The 17,723-nt window shown below is 39.6% G+C and overlaps 1 protein-coding gene across 4 annotated transcripts in view; it reads left to right on the top strand.

The window, feature by feature from the left end:
• csmd2 (CUB and Sushi multiple domains 2) overlaps nt 1-17,723 on the top strand; it is a 270,669-nt gene that overhangs the window by 192,255 nt on the left and 60,691 nt on the right. For all 4 annotated transcript variants that reach the window (XM_067611354.1, XM_067611356.1, XM_067611355.1 and 1 more), the window contains 10 exons: nt 1,353-1,466; nt 6,868-6,963; nt 7,717-7,920; nt 8,842-8,966; nt 11,178-11,274; nt 12,038-12,142; nt 12,391-12,509; nt 14,304-14,373; nt 16,259-16,375; nt 16,678-16,887. In XM_067611354.1, the coding sequence (XP_067467455.1) occupies nt 1,353-1,466; nt 6,868-6,963; nt 7,717-7,920; nt 8,842-8,966; nt 11,178-11,274; nt 12,038-12,142; nt 12,391-12,509; nt 14,304-14,373; nt 16,259-16,375; nt 16,678-16,887 (1,257 nt within the window). The remainder of the gene's footprint in view (nt 1-1,352; nt 1,467-6,867; nt 6,964-7,716; nt 7,921-8,841; nt 8,967-11,177; nt 11,275-12,037; nt 12,143-12,390; nt 12,510-14,303; nt 14,374-16,258; nt 16,376-16,677; nt 16,888-17,723) is intronic.

Genomic DNA, 17,723 nt, shown 5'->3' with positions numbered 1-17,723 from the left:
CTGGAACATTCAGAGTTCCTGGAGTTTCTCTACTTTCTGGCATTTCCATCTTAAAGGTCACAGCTTCCGTCCGATATGTGATCCGATACTGTAGGAGCAGCAAATTATTCTGAAAGCGAAAACAATGCAGAAGTGTGACACGGCTCAAACATGCAAATTCCCGAACAAAACACGTTTCACTTACTTGCCCACAATGTCTCCCTGTTTCATTCTCTCTCTCTCTCTCTCTCTGACTTTTCTTTTTATCTCCTGCCTCTTTTTTCTCTTCCCTCTGGCTCTTTAATGAGTTATCAGCGTTGTGCCTCTCAAAGGGAAAGCTCAAGTCATGTCATTGTTAAATTACACCAAACAGCAGAGGCCGGCATGTGTTGGGCCCAGTCTCTTGAATGTCGAGGTCATGACGCCCATTCGGAGCTCTGGCGCCGTTCCAGAACGACTGGGCACCCATCCTTCTGGGACCCTGTCGGCAACATATTTCACTCAGCGAAGTCAAAAGAAAATTGAAATAATTAAAGTCCACATTTGCATTTTCCAGGAAAATGACAGTGACGCCCAAGGCAACAAACTTTGTCATGCAGAGCCGCAAATGCTTTCTTCTTGCCGTTTTTCATTAGGCTGATGTACCAGCCCTAATGATAGGCTATTTTCCTCAATGCAGAAGGACAGGATGTGTGCTGCTGTAGCCTCTGGCTTCTCTTGTCACAGATAGAGATGAAGATGATGCACAAATAAAGGAAACCACTGAAACCACCGAAGATGAGTAGGAGATAACAGATGCTGAGTCATGGTCGAAGATAAGGTCCTGCCATCACACCTAATAGAGAGCACTAGTCATCATGTCACCTCTAACCTCTTCCTCTCTCCTCCGTCCTTTTCATCCCTCTCTTTAACCTGCAATATTTGCCACAAGTAAACCAGACCTAGATTGAATGTGAAAGGTCTGAATATGTTCAGGCAGTAGCGGTAGAAAAGGTGGATTGAAAAGCTGAAAGCACCAACGTGGAGCTTTAGCTGCACATTATACAACAGATCAGCTGTCAGTGCCAAAGCCTTTCATATACTGACTAGCCATCAAGCCCAGACAGAATTGCTGATCTTCACTGTATAATAACACTTTTTGGTTGTGTTGTTTTTGGTATTATCCACCTTGCTTTAAAGAAGATATTTTGATTGAAACTGCTGTTGATATTAGTCTTTTGAATGTGGATACTACAGAGTACTACTTAATGGATTTTGTGCCGTTTTAAATGGGTTGGAATTTAGTTTTTACTGTGACGGAGATGCAGCGACTAATTTTAGCTCATTTCAGTTTCCTCTGATGTCAATTTTGTGTCCATATCTGTCTTTTCTAGTGGTCTTCAGCCAATTCGCCTTCTTCCAGACAGCTCTGAATGATATCGTGGAAGTTTACGACGGGGCGACGCAGCACTCCCGTGTTCTTAGCTCCCTGTCTGGAGCGCACACAGGTACTTAAACACAAACACACTCACACTCAGATGCCTGTCTGCATAAACATTTTTTGTCTAGCTGCGAGGGGATATTTCAGCAGATATCAAACTTCAGGAGGTCGAAAAGAGAAGCTGTTTACATAGAACTGCAGATAGGCAAGACATGACTCATGTACATTTGCACAGCTTTTGTTTCATATTCAGCATCAGCAAATGTGATTTGACTGTTTGATCTCCTAGTCATTATTTCTGACATGACAGGGGACTAAATAAAAATGTTGTCTTAGCTGTATCCCTTTCATAAGGATCCAGTTAAACTCAGAGACAAATTGCTGACACAGGCAGAGCTGCTGTGGCTGCAGGTGGGCTCCAGTGAGCTGGAACACAATTCAAACAGTGACAACAACAACAACTTAAAGAGTCACGGGGATAACATATAAGCAGACAGACTCAAGAAGACTTGCATGCACATACACCTCAACTGATATGGCACAAACACAAGTCAACTCTCAAAATAAGTGTGCATGCGTACGAACACACACAAGTTTAAGTCAGGTAATCATGGCCTACCTGAAACTAATGCACCAACTCAAAGCATTAATATTATGGCAATATTGTAATTATTGAATTATAGCCTTACAGCACATTACTTTAATAATATTTGCTCAACTTCCCAGCCTGCAACTGTCTCTTTCAGTTCATTTTTATGCCACATTTGCAGCTTTAATTTCTAGTTCAGAGAGATTTTGAACGGATAACATATTGAGTGCAAAAGAGTCGTAACATTACAACAAAACATTTTAAAACATTACATGCAGTAATTACCTGAAATCAACACACAAAAGATGGCAACATGCCATTACAAATTGTTGTAAATATTCCTTTTTTTATTATTTTACTTTGAAAATACCGTATTACCTAATAAAAGGGATGACAACAAAAAATGAGACCTTACAGCATTTAATTATCCACAGTTTAAAATCACATCTGTCATCCTTTTTGCTTTTCTACATTCGTTTACATCATTACTTCATGCAATTCTTTTCATACTGTGTATACTACAGTATGCGTGGGAATGTTTATGTATGCTTTACTTTATAGTACATACATAAGTACATATGAAAAGAATTGCATAAAGCGGCGTTCTAAAAAGATGTAGAAAAGCAAAAAAGGATAACTGTTGTAAGGTCAAGAGAGAAGAAGAGGGAGAAGGAGTGATTTCTGTCACAACAGTGTTATAAAATCGTGAATACATGGATGCGATAAATGCCGCAACTGTGATGGGCTACAAAAGGAATAGCTCGAATGAGGCAGGTTCAACCTTTCAAGAGTCGGCGAGTGTAAAAGGTGTGTGAGTTTAGGGCAGCTCTCCATCTCAGCCTGCCTGTGGCTTGACAAAAGCAAAATGATTACTTTGGTTTGTGTCCAGGGCAGCCTCAGAAAATCCAGTTTACAGCTCAATAAACAGGACGCTATATTAACTGCGGACTCCTGGCGGCAGGTTCACAGCACTTTCTAACCGGGCATGGCAGAGCAGAACTGACACACTTTGGCAAAAGAAGAGAGACTTTTAGCCCACACAGACAGCGCCGCCGAAGAACAAGTGCACGCAGGCATAACTAGCACAAATTAGGCATAATCCAGAAGCGTGTACCTGCATCTACCATACAGATACCAGGAAGCTCTTAAATCTACACACATACACATCTGCGAGCTTATAAAGTAAGCCCATACAGTCTAAATATACAAGCTGTCATTATGTGCAGTAAATATACAGCCATGTAATGAGTATTTTGGTGGTTGGCAGGATATCATTTGTCAAGCATGGTAAATCACAGTAGTCAAAACACAAGGCAGTTTGCTGTGATATGATGACCTTGAAGGGTATATTACATTCAACTTGTCTCAGTATAGCATTCGCCAGTATGTTTTCATTACTGTCATGTCTGGTGAGGCAAATCACTCTTTTTGAAAAGAAAAGGCAATGACTGTGAATTATCAGAAGCAGTTATGACAAACAGAATAAAACGAGAGGAGAGGGAGAATAGAATAAATAAATGATATAAGGTGGGAATTAAAAAAAGAAAAGGAGATGACATGAAGGCAGAAGGGACAAAAGAACTGAATCAAGAAATCAGGGAGACTTATCTAAATGGTAATTTCTGAATTGATCTCAAAAAAGGGAAAATGTCTCTTTAATTTAGGTTTGAACACCTTTTTTTTTGCGCATTTTTGACAGAAACACACGTTTGCTACATTTGTGTCACTGCAAACATGCTGCTGAATAAATGCCAAATAATTATTCATAAACTAAAAATTCATTCCTCATTTCATGTTATTCCCACTGGGCTAAATCTCTTTTTATCCCTGTTTGAGTTGTGGTTTAACAGCTGGAGTATTAATCTGTGACATTGGGCCTCATCCACTAATATGTGCATAGAAATGTCCTTACTTGGCGCACAAAATATGTGCGCATGCAAAATTACCATCAGATTCATGACACGTGCACACCGGCCAATTTTGTTCTTACCACCATGCGTATGTTAGTGAATCAGAATCTCTCTAAATTGATAGGTGCATGCCCGCTGTCGGTAATTAGCTTACTACCCTGCCCCCCATTTTCCTATGTAAGGAAAGCTCTGTTGGAGTGGTGCAGCAGTGGAGAGGGCTGTCACTCATTGCAAAGAGGGCTGTGATGGTACAAATATACAAAAACTTTACTGCAAGTGAAATGCAAATAATAGTTTCAGAAGTAGAAGCCAGAAAAGGCAGATTTGGCAGGTAAACATGTCAGTGGCACAACCGTTTGTGAACCCTGTATACAGCCTGCGCACCTGTTCCACCACTATGTCTGTAACAAAATAAAAAGTTGGTAAAAGTGTAGATCTGTGTAATTCATCTAAATAAATCTCTACTGCTGCGCCAGGTGCACATCGTGTTTCGTCTGGAGCGCTCCTCCCTGTGCCACTACTGAGCTGTCAGGCTGTGAGGACACTGAGCAGGCTGCAGGTCGACCAGCTACATATATCACTGCCAAATCTGATGGGGGGAAATTAATCACTGTCACATTCCAATATGAAAATTCCAATATATAAACTGTTGTCATCTTAAAGTAGGAACAGAGCAATTTTAATTAATTAATTAATTAATTATTTCATAACATTTATGATGATGGATTACTTGGCTATTAATTTTAGTAAGTAGTAAATATGTATTATTAGAAATTTCACACTTTTACATGTTGTATATTTAGGTCCAATCATTTTTTTTTTTTTTTTAAATAATTGTGATTCTAACATACTGAATAAATATTGACTATATCATTTTTTAAGACCGTGGAATGTTTATGATTTGTGCATTGGCATGGTCTAAGGTAGTTCTAAATTTCTTTCGCAGAGTAAGAAAAAATTCAGATAAGAACATATTGATGAATCCTGGATTTTTTAGCTTAAATAATTTGTATGCATGGTTTAAGGACAGATTTGTGTGTATGCACTGTTTGTGAACGAGGCTCATTGTTGCCCATGACTGCTGTATCTGAACCAGTGCACACTAAGAAGTAATGCCTCTGAATTTTGACTATTGACTTTCAGCCAACGTTTTATCTGTCCTTGTAAGTCATATGCCAGCGTAGATGATCATTTTAAGGGCAAAGTGGTTTAGATCTGGAAAGTGGCCAGAGGTGTGATAAGTTACATGCTGACACATGTTTGATCTGTCTGGATGAATACCTGCCCTGCACAGCAAATTATGAAACACTGTCACCATGACAGCACGCAGCAAGGGTTTCCTGTAATAAACTACCCAGCATGCCTTGGGGATCCAACAGTTGAAGTAGAACAATCACGATGATAAGACATTAAGAAATGTGCCATTTGAGCTATCTCGGAACACTGTACTTAAAGGCACTGAGATAGTCATACTCAAAAACGTGAGTGAAACATGCTTGGAGAGGATACACTCACTCACTCTCACACACATACACACACACACACACACACACACGTGCCTCTGGGGTTAAGCACGTCTGCCTCCCACTACAGTGTGACAGCAAGCAGACACAGAGTAATGAGATCCACTGCAGAGAGCCAGTCAGCAGCACACTGAGCGAAAGACAGAGAGGCAGACAGAGATGCTCACACTTTGCATCGTGTTCTATGTCAGTCAACAAATAGTTTTTCACCACAGTAGAGACATCATAGGGGTATTTCTTGTGTTTAATTACAAAGGTGAGCTGATGAAGATAGTAAGAAATCACATCAGTAATTTCAGTGATTAAATATCCTGTTTCTAAGGATTTTTTTTTATAGTCAAAGATTTACAGTTCTCAGACCTCACAAACCAAGACCAAACAAAACATGAATGAAAGGTCTGTCCGCATATGTAGATTTTCAGATGTCATTTGCAACATTTATGATAACTGATTGGCTGAGTGTATATTGGCTGTTCTATGATCTGGAAGCTAAAACAGCAGAGGCTCAGACACCCTTTGGCTTGAATTTTGAGAGGTGACCAGACAGTAAGCCCTGGTCAATTTTGACCTTAGAGTCTAGCCCATACAGTATGCCGCTAAGAGCTAGAGAACCTTACACAGCAGGTGAAAAACCCAACCTTGAATTTGATTCTGTATTTCACAGTCAGCAAGTAAAAGTGAAGCCAGGGGAGATGTGATCCGTGCAGTTGGTTCTACAGTGTTTCTGCACCATTTCAATCCAGCTGCCCATTCTACAATGATCATTTAACTGTGAATGTAAATAGAGAGTTACAGTAGTTTGGGACAAAGACAAAGAAATCAACTGTAATTTTGAAATATTTCTGAGCTGGAAAAACAAGAAAGAAGCACCTAGAGCATAATGAGGGGGTCAGCTGTACCTGTGACACAATGCTATCAGTGCCAGTAATCAGGGCTCCCTTTTAGTCACAATTTAGCTGAAGGAAATTGTTGGCAATCCAATAATCCAATAAGCATAGAAGATAAGCTTAGACTTGACAGCAACATACCAGGCTAATCTTAATAATCACCATGCATTTACATATTGTGATATGTATCGTTCCATATAAAGCCTTATAAGCATATTATATATTTTTATCGACGTCAGTCCATGTGTGAAATTCTAATATAACCTAGCAAAACAGATTTTCACTGACATCAGTTCTCTACACATTATTATTTCACGCTTGCAACGCTAGACGATCAGAGCCTGTAAATATATAAACATTCAGAGACCCTAAAATAGTCATTAACTTTCACACTTAAGTAGTTTTATATTAAACAGGTAAGGGAAATATTAGTTATTTCACTGTGTGAGTCATAAGTGGCTCAGTAGGTAGCAGTCATATGTGCCCACACGAATATTATCTCAACCGAGGGCAGCACTTTGCTTAAAACAATACAAACTTTAACTTTTCTCCACTTCAGGCGAGTCGTTGCCATTAGCAACCTCCAACCAAATCCTGATCCGCTTCACCTCCAAAGGCCAGTCCAGCTCTAGAGGATTCCACCTGGTCTACCAGGGTAAGTGCGTAACACACCGGCACGCTCACACACCCACAAACAAATCCTACTGCCTTGTTTCTTCTGGATTTTCCTCTCTGTTCTAATAGCCCCAGTTCCCCTCCATAATAGATGAGTTGCTGAGTTATTTCACAAGGATTCACCTTCAGCCACTTTCTCAGCCGCGATGTGCTTTTGTGTGCATGTGTGTGTGCAGAAGTGTGTGCTGTGGAGCATTAACGTTGTAGAGGAATATGAGTCTGTTGAAAATGTTGTACTTGAACTCCCTTGTCTTTCTGTTCCCCTAAGAGGAACTTTTCTCTTGAATTGTTATTTTTCTTAAACAATGCACTGTACCAGAAATGGCGTTTGCTGCAGATATCCAAAGGCAATGGCAGCTCTGGAGAAAATTTAATGAATAAATAATTCATTTTTTTTTTGTATTTTATTGCAAGTCAGCTGAAGGAACCATGAGGAAAATAAGAGGAGCTGAATATTATATTTTGTATAATCTATTTGGGACACACCGTGACCATACTGACATTGACAAATATAATAACTGTTCTAACAAATTGCTCCATTGATCAAGTTGTAAGATTTATAGAAATCCATCCACACCTTTAAGAGTTTAGTAAACTCATTTTCTAAACTAAAGCGTTCAACAGAGACGTGCAAAACAGTCTTTTATTTTTTTATTTTTTTAGAAATACGACAGATAACAACTTAAAATCAGTCACCTGTAATCACCCTCTCTTCTTCTCTTTTCTCCCACAGCTGTGCCACGAACCAGCGCCACCCAGTGCAGCTCAGTCCCTGAGCCCCGGAACGGCCGCCGTATGGGCAACAACTTTGCTGTTGGCGCAGTGATTCGCTTTGAGTGCAGCCCAGGTTATATGCTGGAGGGATCGAGTGCCATTGAATGTTTGACAGTTCCCAATGCCCTGGCACAGTGGAACAGCTCCATACCCAGCTGTATAGGTAGGACATGACATAAATACTCAAACACAAATAAACATAGACACTCACAAATACATGTACACTCGTTTTAAGCATTCGCCAGCGGGAGTGTTTTTGTTTGTTTGTTTCTCTTTGTCTTTCTTTCTTTATTAGTTTCTTCTTTCTTTTTCTTCTTTCTTTCCTCTCTTCACTCTCTTTCTTTTCATCTATCCTTCCATTTCTGTCTCTCTCCCACTCGATGCCTTGAGAGTTAAAACCCGTTACTCTGACACAGATGTGGGCTGCCAGCCATTGCCTGTAGCAATACAGTGATACAGCCATACGGCACACAGGTGGCAGGCACTGCTGAGGGTCACAAATACACGTAGACATACACACACATATAGATATATCTACATGTACATACACTCACACACACACACACACACAACATACAGCTGTAGCAGATGCTCCTTCGCTGTCACCAGATGTGAATTGCGCAGAACAAGCTTGGAAGACAGTGTTTGAAAACTGTAAACATTCCTTAGGAATATGACACTATGTCTGTTATAATGTGTGTATGCTAGTGTATGCCTGTGTGTGTGCTTGCATGGCTAGGTGAATCAGCCTGAGGAATAGCCTGAGTAAAGACGGGGATACCAGTGATTGTTTTGATTTAGTGATTTAAATTTAACATCAGATTTTTCTTAAAAGCTGAAATGTAGCAAGATTTTGTTATGATTATTTCGTTGTGTTGAATTGTGTGATCATCATTCTGTTTACAATATAGACACAGAAATATCCTTAATCCCACTAGAACAATCACATCTATGTTTGAGAAAAATTAAGACTAAATAATATTAAGATGTTTCTCTCTGAGTGTACAAATGCACACATGCTTATTGCTCTCCCTGCATCTTTGTACATCCAGTAACCATGATGCATTTGCTCCTCTTCCTGCAGTTCCATGCGGAGGTAATCTGACCCATCGGACTGGCACCATCTTATCTCCTGGGTTTCCTGAACCTTACCTCAACAGCCTCAACTGTGTCTGGAAGATCACTGTTCCTGAAGGATCAGGAATCCAGGTTTGTTAATAGAGTTTCTACCTGGAACCAAGGATCCTCCTCGGGGACAGGACTGTACACAAAAACATGTTAAATCCATGTGTAAATAAGACACACATTCCCTAACTCATCCCCATTCCAATTGTAATTTTTCACTCCACTCGCAATACAAGGAAGTACCGGACAGCTGAAATAATAATTAACAATAAATATTGTCAGGATACTAGCTCATGGGAAGCACCAGTGACAAAGGATTTGCTGGTAACATCAAATACAAAATATTACAAAAAAGTCAGAATCTCTGTTTCGGGGACCGAAAGGAAATCCAGTTAAGTCATGCATAGCACAGACACATGAAAATATAATCTATTTACACACAGTCCAAATACGAGAAGATTATATTTTACTTACAGACATGCAATATAGCAACAATAGCTGAACATTTTAGATTTAATTTTATTTTAGATTTTGTTTTCTACCTACTCCGACCATGTCATCAGATTCCCCTCAGATGCAGAGATCTATCTGTTCACTTTAACCTCGGCACTAAAGTAAAGGAAAACATATGGCGTTAAAACTCTATGTTCAGTCTGTTAAAGGAATTAATAGATTTTATTTACCTTTAGCCTCTACAACATCTCTTTACACCTCTACATGGTGTTGACCGAAAGTCCCTTTGTGATGATAAGTTTTCATCTTACCATGGGCTAATTAACAGAGCCACCTGCAGTGTATCAAGGTATAGCGTTTACAGTTCTCTGGGTACAGGGGAGCAGCTGAACGATAAAGTCTATAGACTTTAGAGAGGCTTAGAATTTAATTTAACAGATCACTATACCAGAAACTTAGATTGCACCTGAAATAAATTTGTATATATAATTGCCTCTTCAATTATTTTACTTTTCGTTCTTGGGAGTTAATTCAGTCTGCATATTCTTATTCTTTGATGCATGTGTGATGGAACTCCACTAGGAACCCGGGCAAGGTCCCTGTGGATCTGCCTGAAAGTTTTTAGGCTTATGCTTCAGCCTCTGTGGCTAATGACCTCAGTGCCATCCCTCAGCTATTAGCTCCTCCACCTCAGCCGACTGTCCTTGCAGGTCAAATACACGAGACGGCCCACAGGTGCACTTAGCAGGCTGCACTATACGCTAACATTGCAGTAAGTTGGAGGTGAAATAAACCGAGAGTAAGAACAAAGAGGCAAGTGTGCAAACCATCTCTGCAAGGTAAACAGCACGACACTGAAATGTATACATACCTGACTGACAACGTCATAGTTCGGTATTGATATAGCATAGCTTGTGTTCTTTTGACCACTTCTACACACCTCTATACACACACTTTCCCATCGCGTCCGTACTCTCTGCAGCTGAATCCGCCTCATCCCTCCCATTCCAACGCCACCTCATCTCTCTCACACCATCAGCCTCTTCGTCTCCGTCTGTCTTCCTCACTATTGCTCCCCGTCTACCAGCTAGTAGAGACGCATTAGATTGGAGTGTCACGATCCAGAAGAGAACTTAAAGGAGCGAGGTGCCTTGACGGCACATTTGCCGTGGCCTCCTAATGAAAGATCAATCTGTGATCTGCCTCGTCTCCCTGGGATGCACCAGAGCCCCTACCACCCCTTTAATTGGCTCGTATCCGATTTATAACCATCAGAGGCAGAGGAGAGGGCCAAGGAATGGATGTGAGAGGGAACAGAATGAGAGGCTGGGAGAGAGTGAAAGAACAAAGGACTACACATAGAATGCTGAAGAGTTTTAGCTATAGACGGAGAACAATAATATAGTACGGCAAAGTGTAGCATCTTCTACGCTGCACTTTAATCTGTAAATGTCACAGGTAAGCCTACCCCAGCAATTCATGTGGTCAGCAACCTAGCAAACTGTACATTGTGACTCAGACAATGTTGTAGAAGTGCAATGCTAAATTGATGGACTACAAGACTCTTTTAAGGTTAGAGCAGTTCATAGCCAAACGGCCATACTTTTTAGTCTTTCACTGTCTCTTTTTTCACACACACACCTCTTTATATGTGGTGCTCTCCCACTCATTAATTTTCGACCCTTCAACCTTGTTTTTGATTTAGTATTCCGCTTCCCTAAATCTCATCCTTCTTCCTGTTTCTATGCTGTTGTTTTTTTTTTCCCCCTTCCATTTTTTCACTGTCCACTAATTGTCTTCCTCTCCCATCCCCACTTTCTGCCTGTCTCTCGCCTGTCTCAGATTCAGGTAATCAGCTTTGTCACAGAGCAGAATTGGGACTCTCTGGAGGTGTTCGACGGAGGAGACAACACTGACACCATGCTTGGCAGCTTCTCAGGTATTGCTGTATACATGTTTGTACTGTATGTGTGCGTGCGTGTGTGTACACTTATTTGGCATTGCAACATAGCTAAATTAAATTTAGAGTACATAAAGGTAGTGTTGTCATGGAAAGTTTTCAAAAATTGCAATCTGTTTGAGCTCTTCCTGGCAAAATCTTGATGCATTTCTGCAAAGGTTAGCCTTTTCTGTGTGGAGTTGAAATGAGTGTTTGTTTACAGTATCTCTGTTACTCCCCTCATAGTGAAGATACAGCAACGGGGAATTCTGCTTTTGTTTGTGCTTGGAACCAAACCAAAAGTAAATGTTAGATGTACCCTGAGGTAAAGAGATGAAAGAGAAATGCCAAGCTCCCAAATTTGAGTTATTAAACGACCAATTTTAGGTCATATCTGTAAAACATGTTATTGTGTTGTTTTCTTTTTCATTTTTGGAAAGACTTATTTTTCTTTTATTGTTATCAGCGAATACAAATCCACACATTGGAAGAAACAGTTCCCTTTGCTCTTTGTCTTGTTAGAAGCGAGTAGGTCTCACTATAATGCATCTGCTTCCCTAAATATCATAATGCACCGATACACAATCATTCAGGCATACACTTCATCTGCATGCACACACAAACACACGCTGACACACAAACAGTCGAATTGCGAAACTCTGAAAGAACAGGCTTTTTAGCTATTTGCCAGTAGCCCATATAGTTAGTTATGGTCAACCTATGCTGGAGATTGCTAAACTCCATTATTAATCTTCTCCCCAAGGCACCACGGTTCCAGCTCTCCTCAACAGCACCTCCAACCAACTCTACCTGCACTTTTTCTCTGATATTAGTGTGTCCGCTGCTGGATTCAGGCTAGAATACAAAAGTAAGTAAAAAACATTTCATGATGTAAAGTACCAACACCCTGAGGACAACTAGTAAATCAAATAGAAGTACTTTTTGTATGAAGACTCGCTTATTGTTTTTCTCCTCAGAGGAAGTTGATCCTACAATGTTCTATTTGAATTTTCTTTTTTTTTTTAAACTGTATCCTGTGTGTCTCTATGTAATTATTAAATTTCTTTCTTTTTTTTTTTTCCTGCCATCTTTTTCATCCATTCTTCATCCCCTCAGCGGTGTCTCTGACCAACTGTCCAGAGCCTGTCGTTCCTATGAATGGCATCAAGGTTGGGGAGCGTCTTCAGATGAATAATGTGGTGTCTTTCCAATGTGAACCTGGATATACTCTGCAGGTAACATAAATGAACATAAAATCACAGTGATGGTTTTCCTTTTCTGTCCTTGGTCAGTTTCACTCTTGTCAGTTTTGCTTTTTTTTCCCCGTTATATCCTCAAGTAGTGATCTTTTTTCACAGTAGTTGATAAAGCAAAACGTCAGAGAAAGAAAACTGAGCTTGACTGAATAGACTATCATGTAACCAGACCTTTCAGAAGTTAAGTTTTAACAAGTATAGTTCTAAGGGACGCTTGTTATATTCACTTCTTGTCATCCACCCCCTGACTGCTATGATATATGGGGGCTTTCCACATATGTTGATCAAATAATCGTGTCCATTCAAATGCATAATAGGTTTGTAACCACCATCTTCAGCCTATAATTCATGGGTTGTGGTGGTTTGATAGAAAGTCAGAATTCTGCACAGACTCCAGTGAATCCACTGTCATCATCTGGGCTTAAGGAGACAGAAGGTGACATCTGTGAAACTCACTGGATGCAGCAGCTTACACAAATTCTGTTTGAAAGTTCCCTCTCCACACCGAACAAGTCTATCAGCACTATTTGTTCCCACCAAGTTTCAATCCCTATCCTCATCTAGAAATGCTAAGTTGGGTCTATGTAATCTCCTTCTTTGTAACTTGTTTTGCTTTGCATAAGTCCAGTGGCTGTGATGAAGTGTTTTTGGTGAAGTCTGATAGTGGCAAAACAAGGAGGAGGTTTTAACAAGAAAGGTTTGGGGGAATGATATCAATTCTATGTTTCTCTCTGGTTAGTCAAAATAATTATCGTAGTCATCATGAGCTCCATTAAAGATGTCCAGACATTTTACTTGAAGCAAATTTCTAAACACAATTTCCTCAGGGTAATCAAATAATAGTGTCTGTTATTTTTTTGTTATTGCCGCTAACACGCATTCATGTAAATGACCACAATATTGTTTTTTTTTCACTGTATTTTCAGTAGTGGCAAGATCGGGGAGAATTATGTAAATGCACCCAGATATAGATGATATGACTAAAACACTGCACCAGGGCTCCCTTTGACATTGTTGTTTACCTACATATCCTTTGCATATATGCATATATGCAATACGCAGTGCCATGTGGTTTCTTATGATTATATACTAGAAATCTGTATCAGTGTCAGTAGATAGAGTAGATAAAATTAAAATATCATCCCTCGAGCTTGAAAATATCCAAAGTCATTATCAACCATTGCAGTAGTAGTCCTTGATCAGTGAGACATGTAAAAGAGTACATTATAACAGTTCAAATGACTTCACCAACACGTTGTCTTGGTGTCCTCATTACAGTGGGTGCAAGACTTCTTCTGATTATGACTATAGACACATTTTCAGAAAGGTCAGCTGAGTCAGTCCATTATGTTCTAACATCAAAGATTTTCTTATAAATGGTTGTAAATTGTTTAATCTTTATGGGGAGCTAGCTTTGAAACTCCACTGCAGCGCTTTTGAAAAACTGCTTGTTTTATTGCCTATTTTGACACAGCAACAATAAATGTGCACTTCTCTGTAATCGTTCCCTCTCTGTTTCTCTCTCTGTATGATCATCTTAATATGCTTGTGATGCTCCCTCTCTATTGTTCTCTGTCACTTCAGATGGATTTAGTCATTTAGTCACCACACGAAGTCATGTGGAGACAGGCAGCAGGTTCAAATAATTGGAGCAACAAATGAGTGACAGTGGGTAGAGCAAATTAATTCATCGCCTCTTCTTTGTTGCACTTTTGTCTTTGTGTGTGTGTGTGTGTGTGTGTGCACGCATCGGCGCATGGGTACCGCTTGAAGGGGAACTCACATATCACATGTATGCCCGGAACCGTCAGACGATGGAATTACCCACCTCCTCTCTGCATAGGTAACGATTTCTTCTTTTCCCTCAGTTGCTTCCATTTCATTCCCTCCTCCTGCTTTAATTCTACTGTCTGACTATTTTTCTTTTTTTTTTCCTCTCTCTCCATTTTAAAGACTTGCATTGTAATGCCTGATACTTTAATTACCAGTGAAAGTAGAATTTGATTACTGTATCACTACATGCCATAGGAGACAAAGCTACATTTCATCCCCTCTATATGGTTTTACCCTAAACATACAGAAACACTTTGTATTCTAGACATAACGTCGCTCCTAATTCCATTATAAAATAAAGGAAATATGAGATGTGCAGTAAAGGTTATTCTTCATAGTTTGTGTCTGTTCTTGAATTTATGAGAGATTTTGCAATTTTGAAAAGAATTCGGTGTTTCAACCGCCTTGAAAGCTTAGCGAACACACTGAATAACACGACATTAGGTCCCTTCTCCGTTTTGTGCCTTGAGTCCTCCTCTCTGTGAGAGCACCTTGACAAACGAGTTCCACTTATTGGAACAACCTACTATTGCCTAATTAGTTCCATCCCAGACCGTGATTGGTTGAAGTCAAGGGAACATTCATCGTGTTCACAGGCATCAGCAGTTTCCTGATTACCTCAGGCTTCTGCTGCTACAGGATAACATTTAACCCCTCATTTATTCCTTATAGAAAAACAATCTTACTACACTCTGGTTTTCTCCGTGGGGTGTCTCCCTCCGTTGACTTATATAGGCCGGTTGTCCTATTTATTTCTTAATCTTCTTCCCTGTGTTTGTCTTTTTTCTCCTCCATAATCTCTGTCTTTCTGTTTTTTTTTCCTTGAGTCAGCTAATTCTTTTCAGCATCCTTTCATCTTCTATAATTTTGGTGTCAGGATCTTTTGCTCTTTTCATCTTTCTTGATCCAGTCATCTCTTTTACTTAGTATTTCCATACCTTTTTTTTTTTCGTTTCACCCTTTCCCTAGCTGTTTTGAGTCTAAGTCCTGGATTTCAGTCAAGGAAACATTTAACCATCAGTGGTTTAAGATGAAAGGAGAAGCTCTGACAACCAGCAAGATATATAGTATATGCCACATAGATATTTCAAGTAAAAAAGGCAAGTGCTTCATACTGCACTGTAGACTGTATTCGCAAAGCAGACTGCTTCTTTAATAGTTTTCTTTCACCACATATAATGCAGTTTACCTTGATAATTTGGCCTGATATACCACTCAACATTTTGAGTAATTTTTGAAACATGGGTCCTTAATTTCAAACAGAGGTACTCGAAAGCAGGCTTTGCTTTTCTAGCCGACAACCGTCGATTTTTCTGTCTGAAGTGACACCTTTCACTGGCAGCTTAATTAGTCAGCTAGCTAATTAAGCTAATGTTAGCTCCTTGAGTTTTTTTGAGATGCAGGCCTCGGCTGACTTTTTAATGTTTCCTGCTCAAACTGAGTCTTAAATATGCATGATATCATACTAAATCATGCATAGTATTATGAGTATGAGAATGAAAAATATTAGATCAGATTAAAGGTTATCTTACCTTTTACTTTATTAGGTTGAGGAACAACTGATGTGGTTGGCGCATGTAAAGCTATCTTGGATAATATTGGCCGGAGTTGCTGGTGTGTTAACCTCCTCAGATATAGTAAAGAGCAGGGTTAGGATTCAGGCCTATATTCATTAAATAGAAGTTTCACATAAAGAAAATAACATATTATACAACACAATTTTTCACATTCAAAGTCACCATGTATTTTCTATTAGCACTGTAGTAGTTCAAGGGTTTCCACTCCCACTTCCACTAAACAAAGGACTGATTTAAACCAAGTTTGTGATATTATTTTAATTTGGGAGAAGCACTGTTTTCGAATGCTAATGAGATGCTTTGTCTGCTCTCTGCTAGCTCAATGCGGTGGAATCCGGGAGGAGATGGAGGGCATGATTCTCAGTCCTGGTTTCCCCGGCAACTACCCTAGCAACAGTGACTGCACCTGGAGAATCTACCTGCCAGTTGGTTACGGTGAGCATGAAAGGCTCTGACAGCATACCACACATTGGCATTTCCACACTCAAGAACCTTTTTAATTATACAACTCGTGGGGCTTGATTGTAGAATGATATGACACATTCGCTGTTGTAGATGCATATAGTTAAACTGATTCAAATCTCAGGGCCCCATGCTGTACATGTCCCAATCACACCTTGGTAGTATTTCAGGATGAGCGTTTCTTACTCGATTTCCAACCATTTTCTCCAGTGAGTATCAAATAATTCACACAAGCATCAAACATTTAAAACACTTGTTTTTTCTTCACTTGGCAGGAGCCCACATTCAGTTCCTCAACTTCTCCACCGAGGCCAACCATGATTTCCTAGAAATACGCAATGGACCCCTAGATACGAGTGCCGTCATTGGCCGATTCAGTGGCCAGGATGTTCCCTCCTCCCTTCTCACCACCTCCCATGAGACTACAGTATATTTCCATAGTGACCATTCGCAGAACAAACCGGGGTTCAGGTTTGAGTACCAGGGTAAGAAAACAAACATGATGATGTTTAAAAAAGTGCACTTATGGCTCCAAGTAAAAAAAAAACAAGATTGGAGCAGCACTGGGATTGTCTTAGACAAAAATGGACTTGCTTAATATACAGTATATATAATAAATAATAATAAATCGGCATAATCACCAAGGCTTTACTTTGCTAATTGTGAAACTGAGTCAGTATTAGTATTATAAATTACATACTTCCCCAAAGCTTGATCTAACTAGTGATAACTTCAGTGTGGCTAGAGCTTTTTGGATGCTTCAAACCATCTTTGCTGATCACTGAAATGTGGTTCAGCAGAGGTGCACTGAATTTAACTATAATGAGCAGAGCTACTTGCCTGAACAATCACAGAATCACAATAAAAATGAAAGTCACAGAGATGAAATATGATTTGCTAAAGCAGTACGATAAATCATAATCTCTTAGAGTGTTTCCTTTTTTTTTTTTTTTTCTTCAACTTTACTTATGTACAATTAGTGTCACTTCAGTGTGTGGCGTATGCATGTAAAGCCATAACATTACTGGATTAGCCCTAGAAGTGACTGTGTTAAACTAAGCAACCCACAGAGCCAGTAAATTCCCTACACCTATAAATTTCTGTATATAAAACTGTTGATCACTTAAAAGATTTCTCCACCATGTGCCAATAAAAGGCTTCATTGCATATCCACATGGCTACAAGGAATAAATATCCCATGTCTACAAATGCAACAGGCACACAAAGTTTGTATTTTGTGATTCAACAAATGAGCCGGCAAATCGAAAGGTAGCATTGTGCATTTACATAATTATGTGTACATTAGCATATAAATCAAACA

This window comes from Thunnus thynnus, chromosome 15 (assembly GCF_963924715.1).
Source record: "Thunnus thynnus chromosome 15, fThuThy2.1, whole genome shotgun sequence".
Taxonomy (NCBI): domain Eukaryota; kingdom Metazoa; phylum Chordata; class Actinopteri; order Scombriformes; family Scombridae; genus Thunnus; species Thunnus thynnus.
Note: the sequence above shows the minus strand (reverse complement) of the source record. Positions and strands in the feature narration are given on the sequence as shown.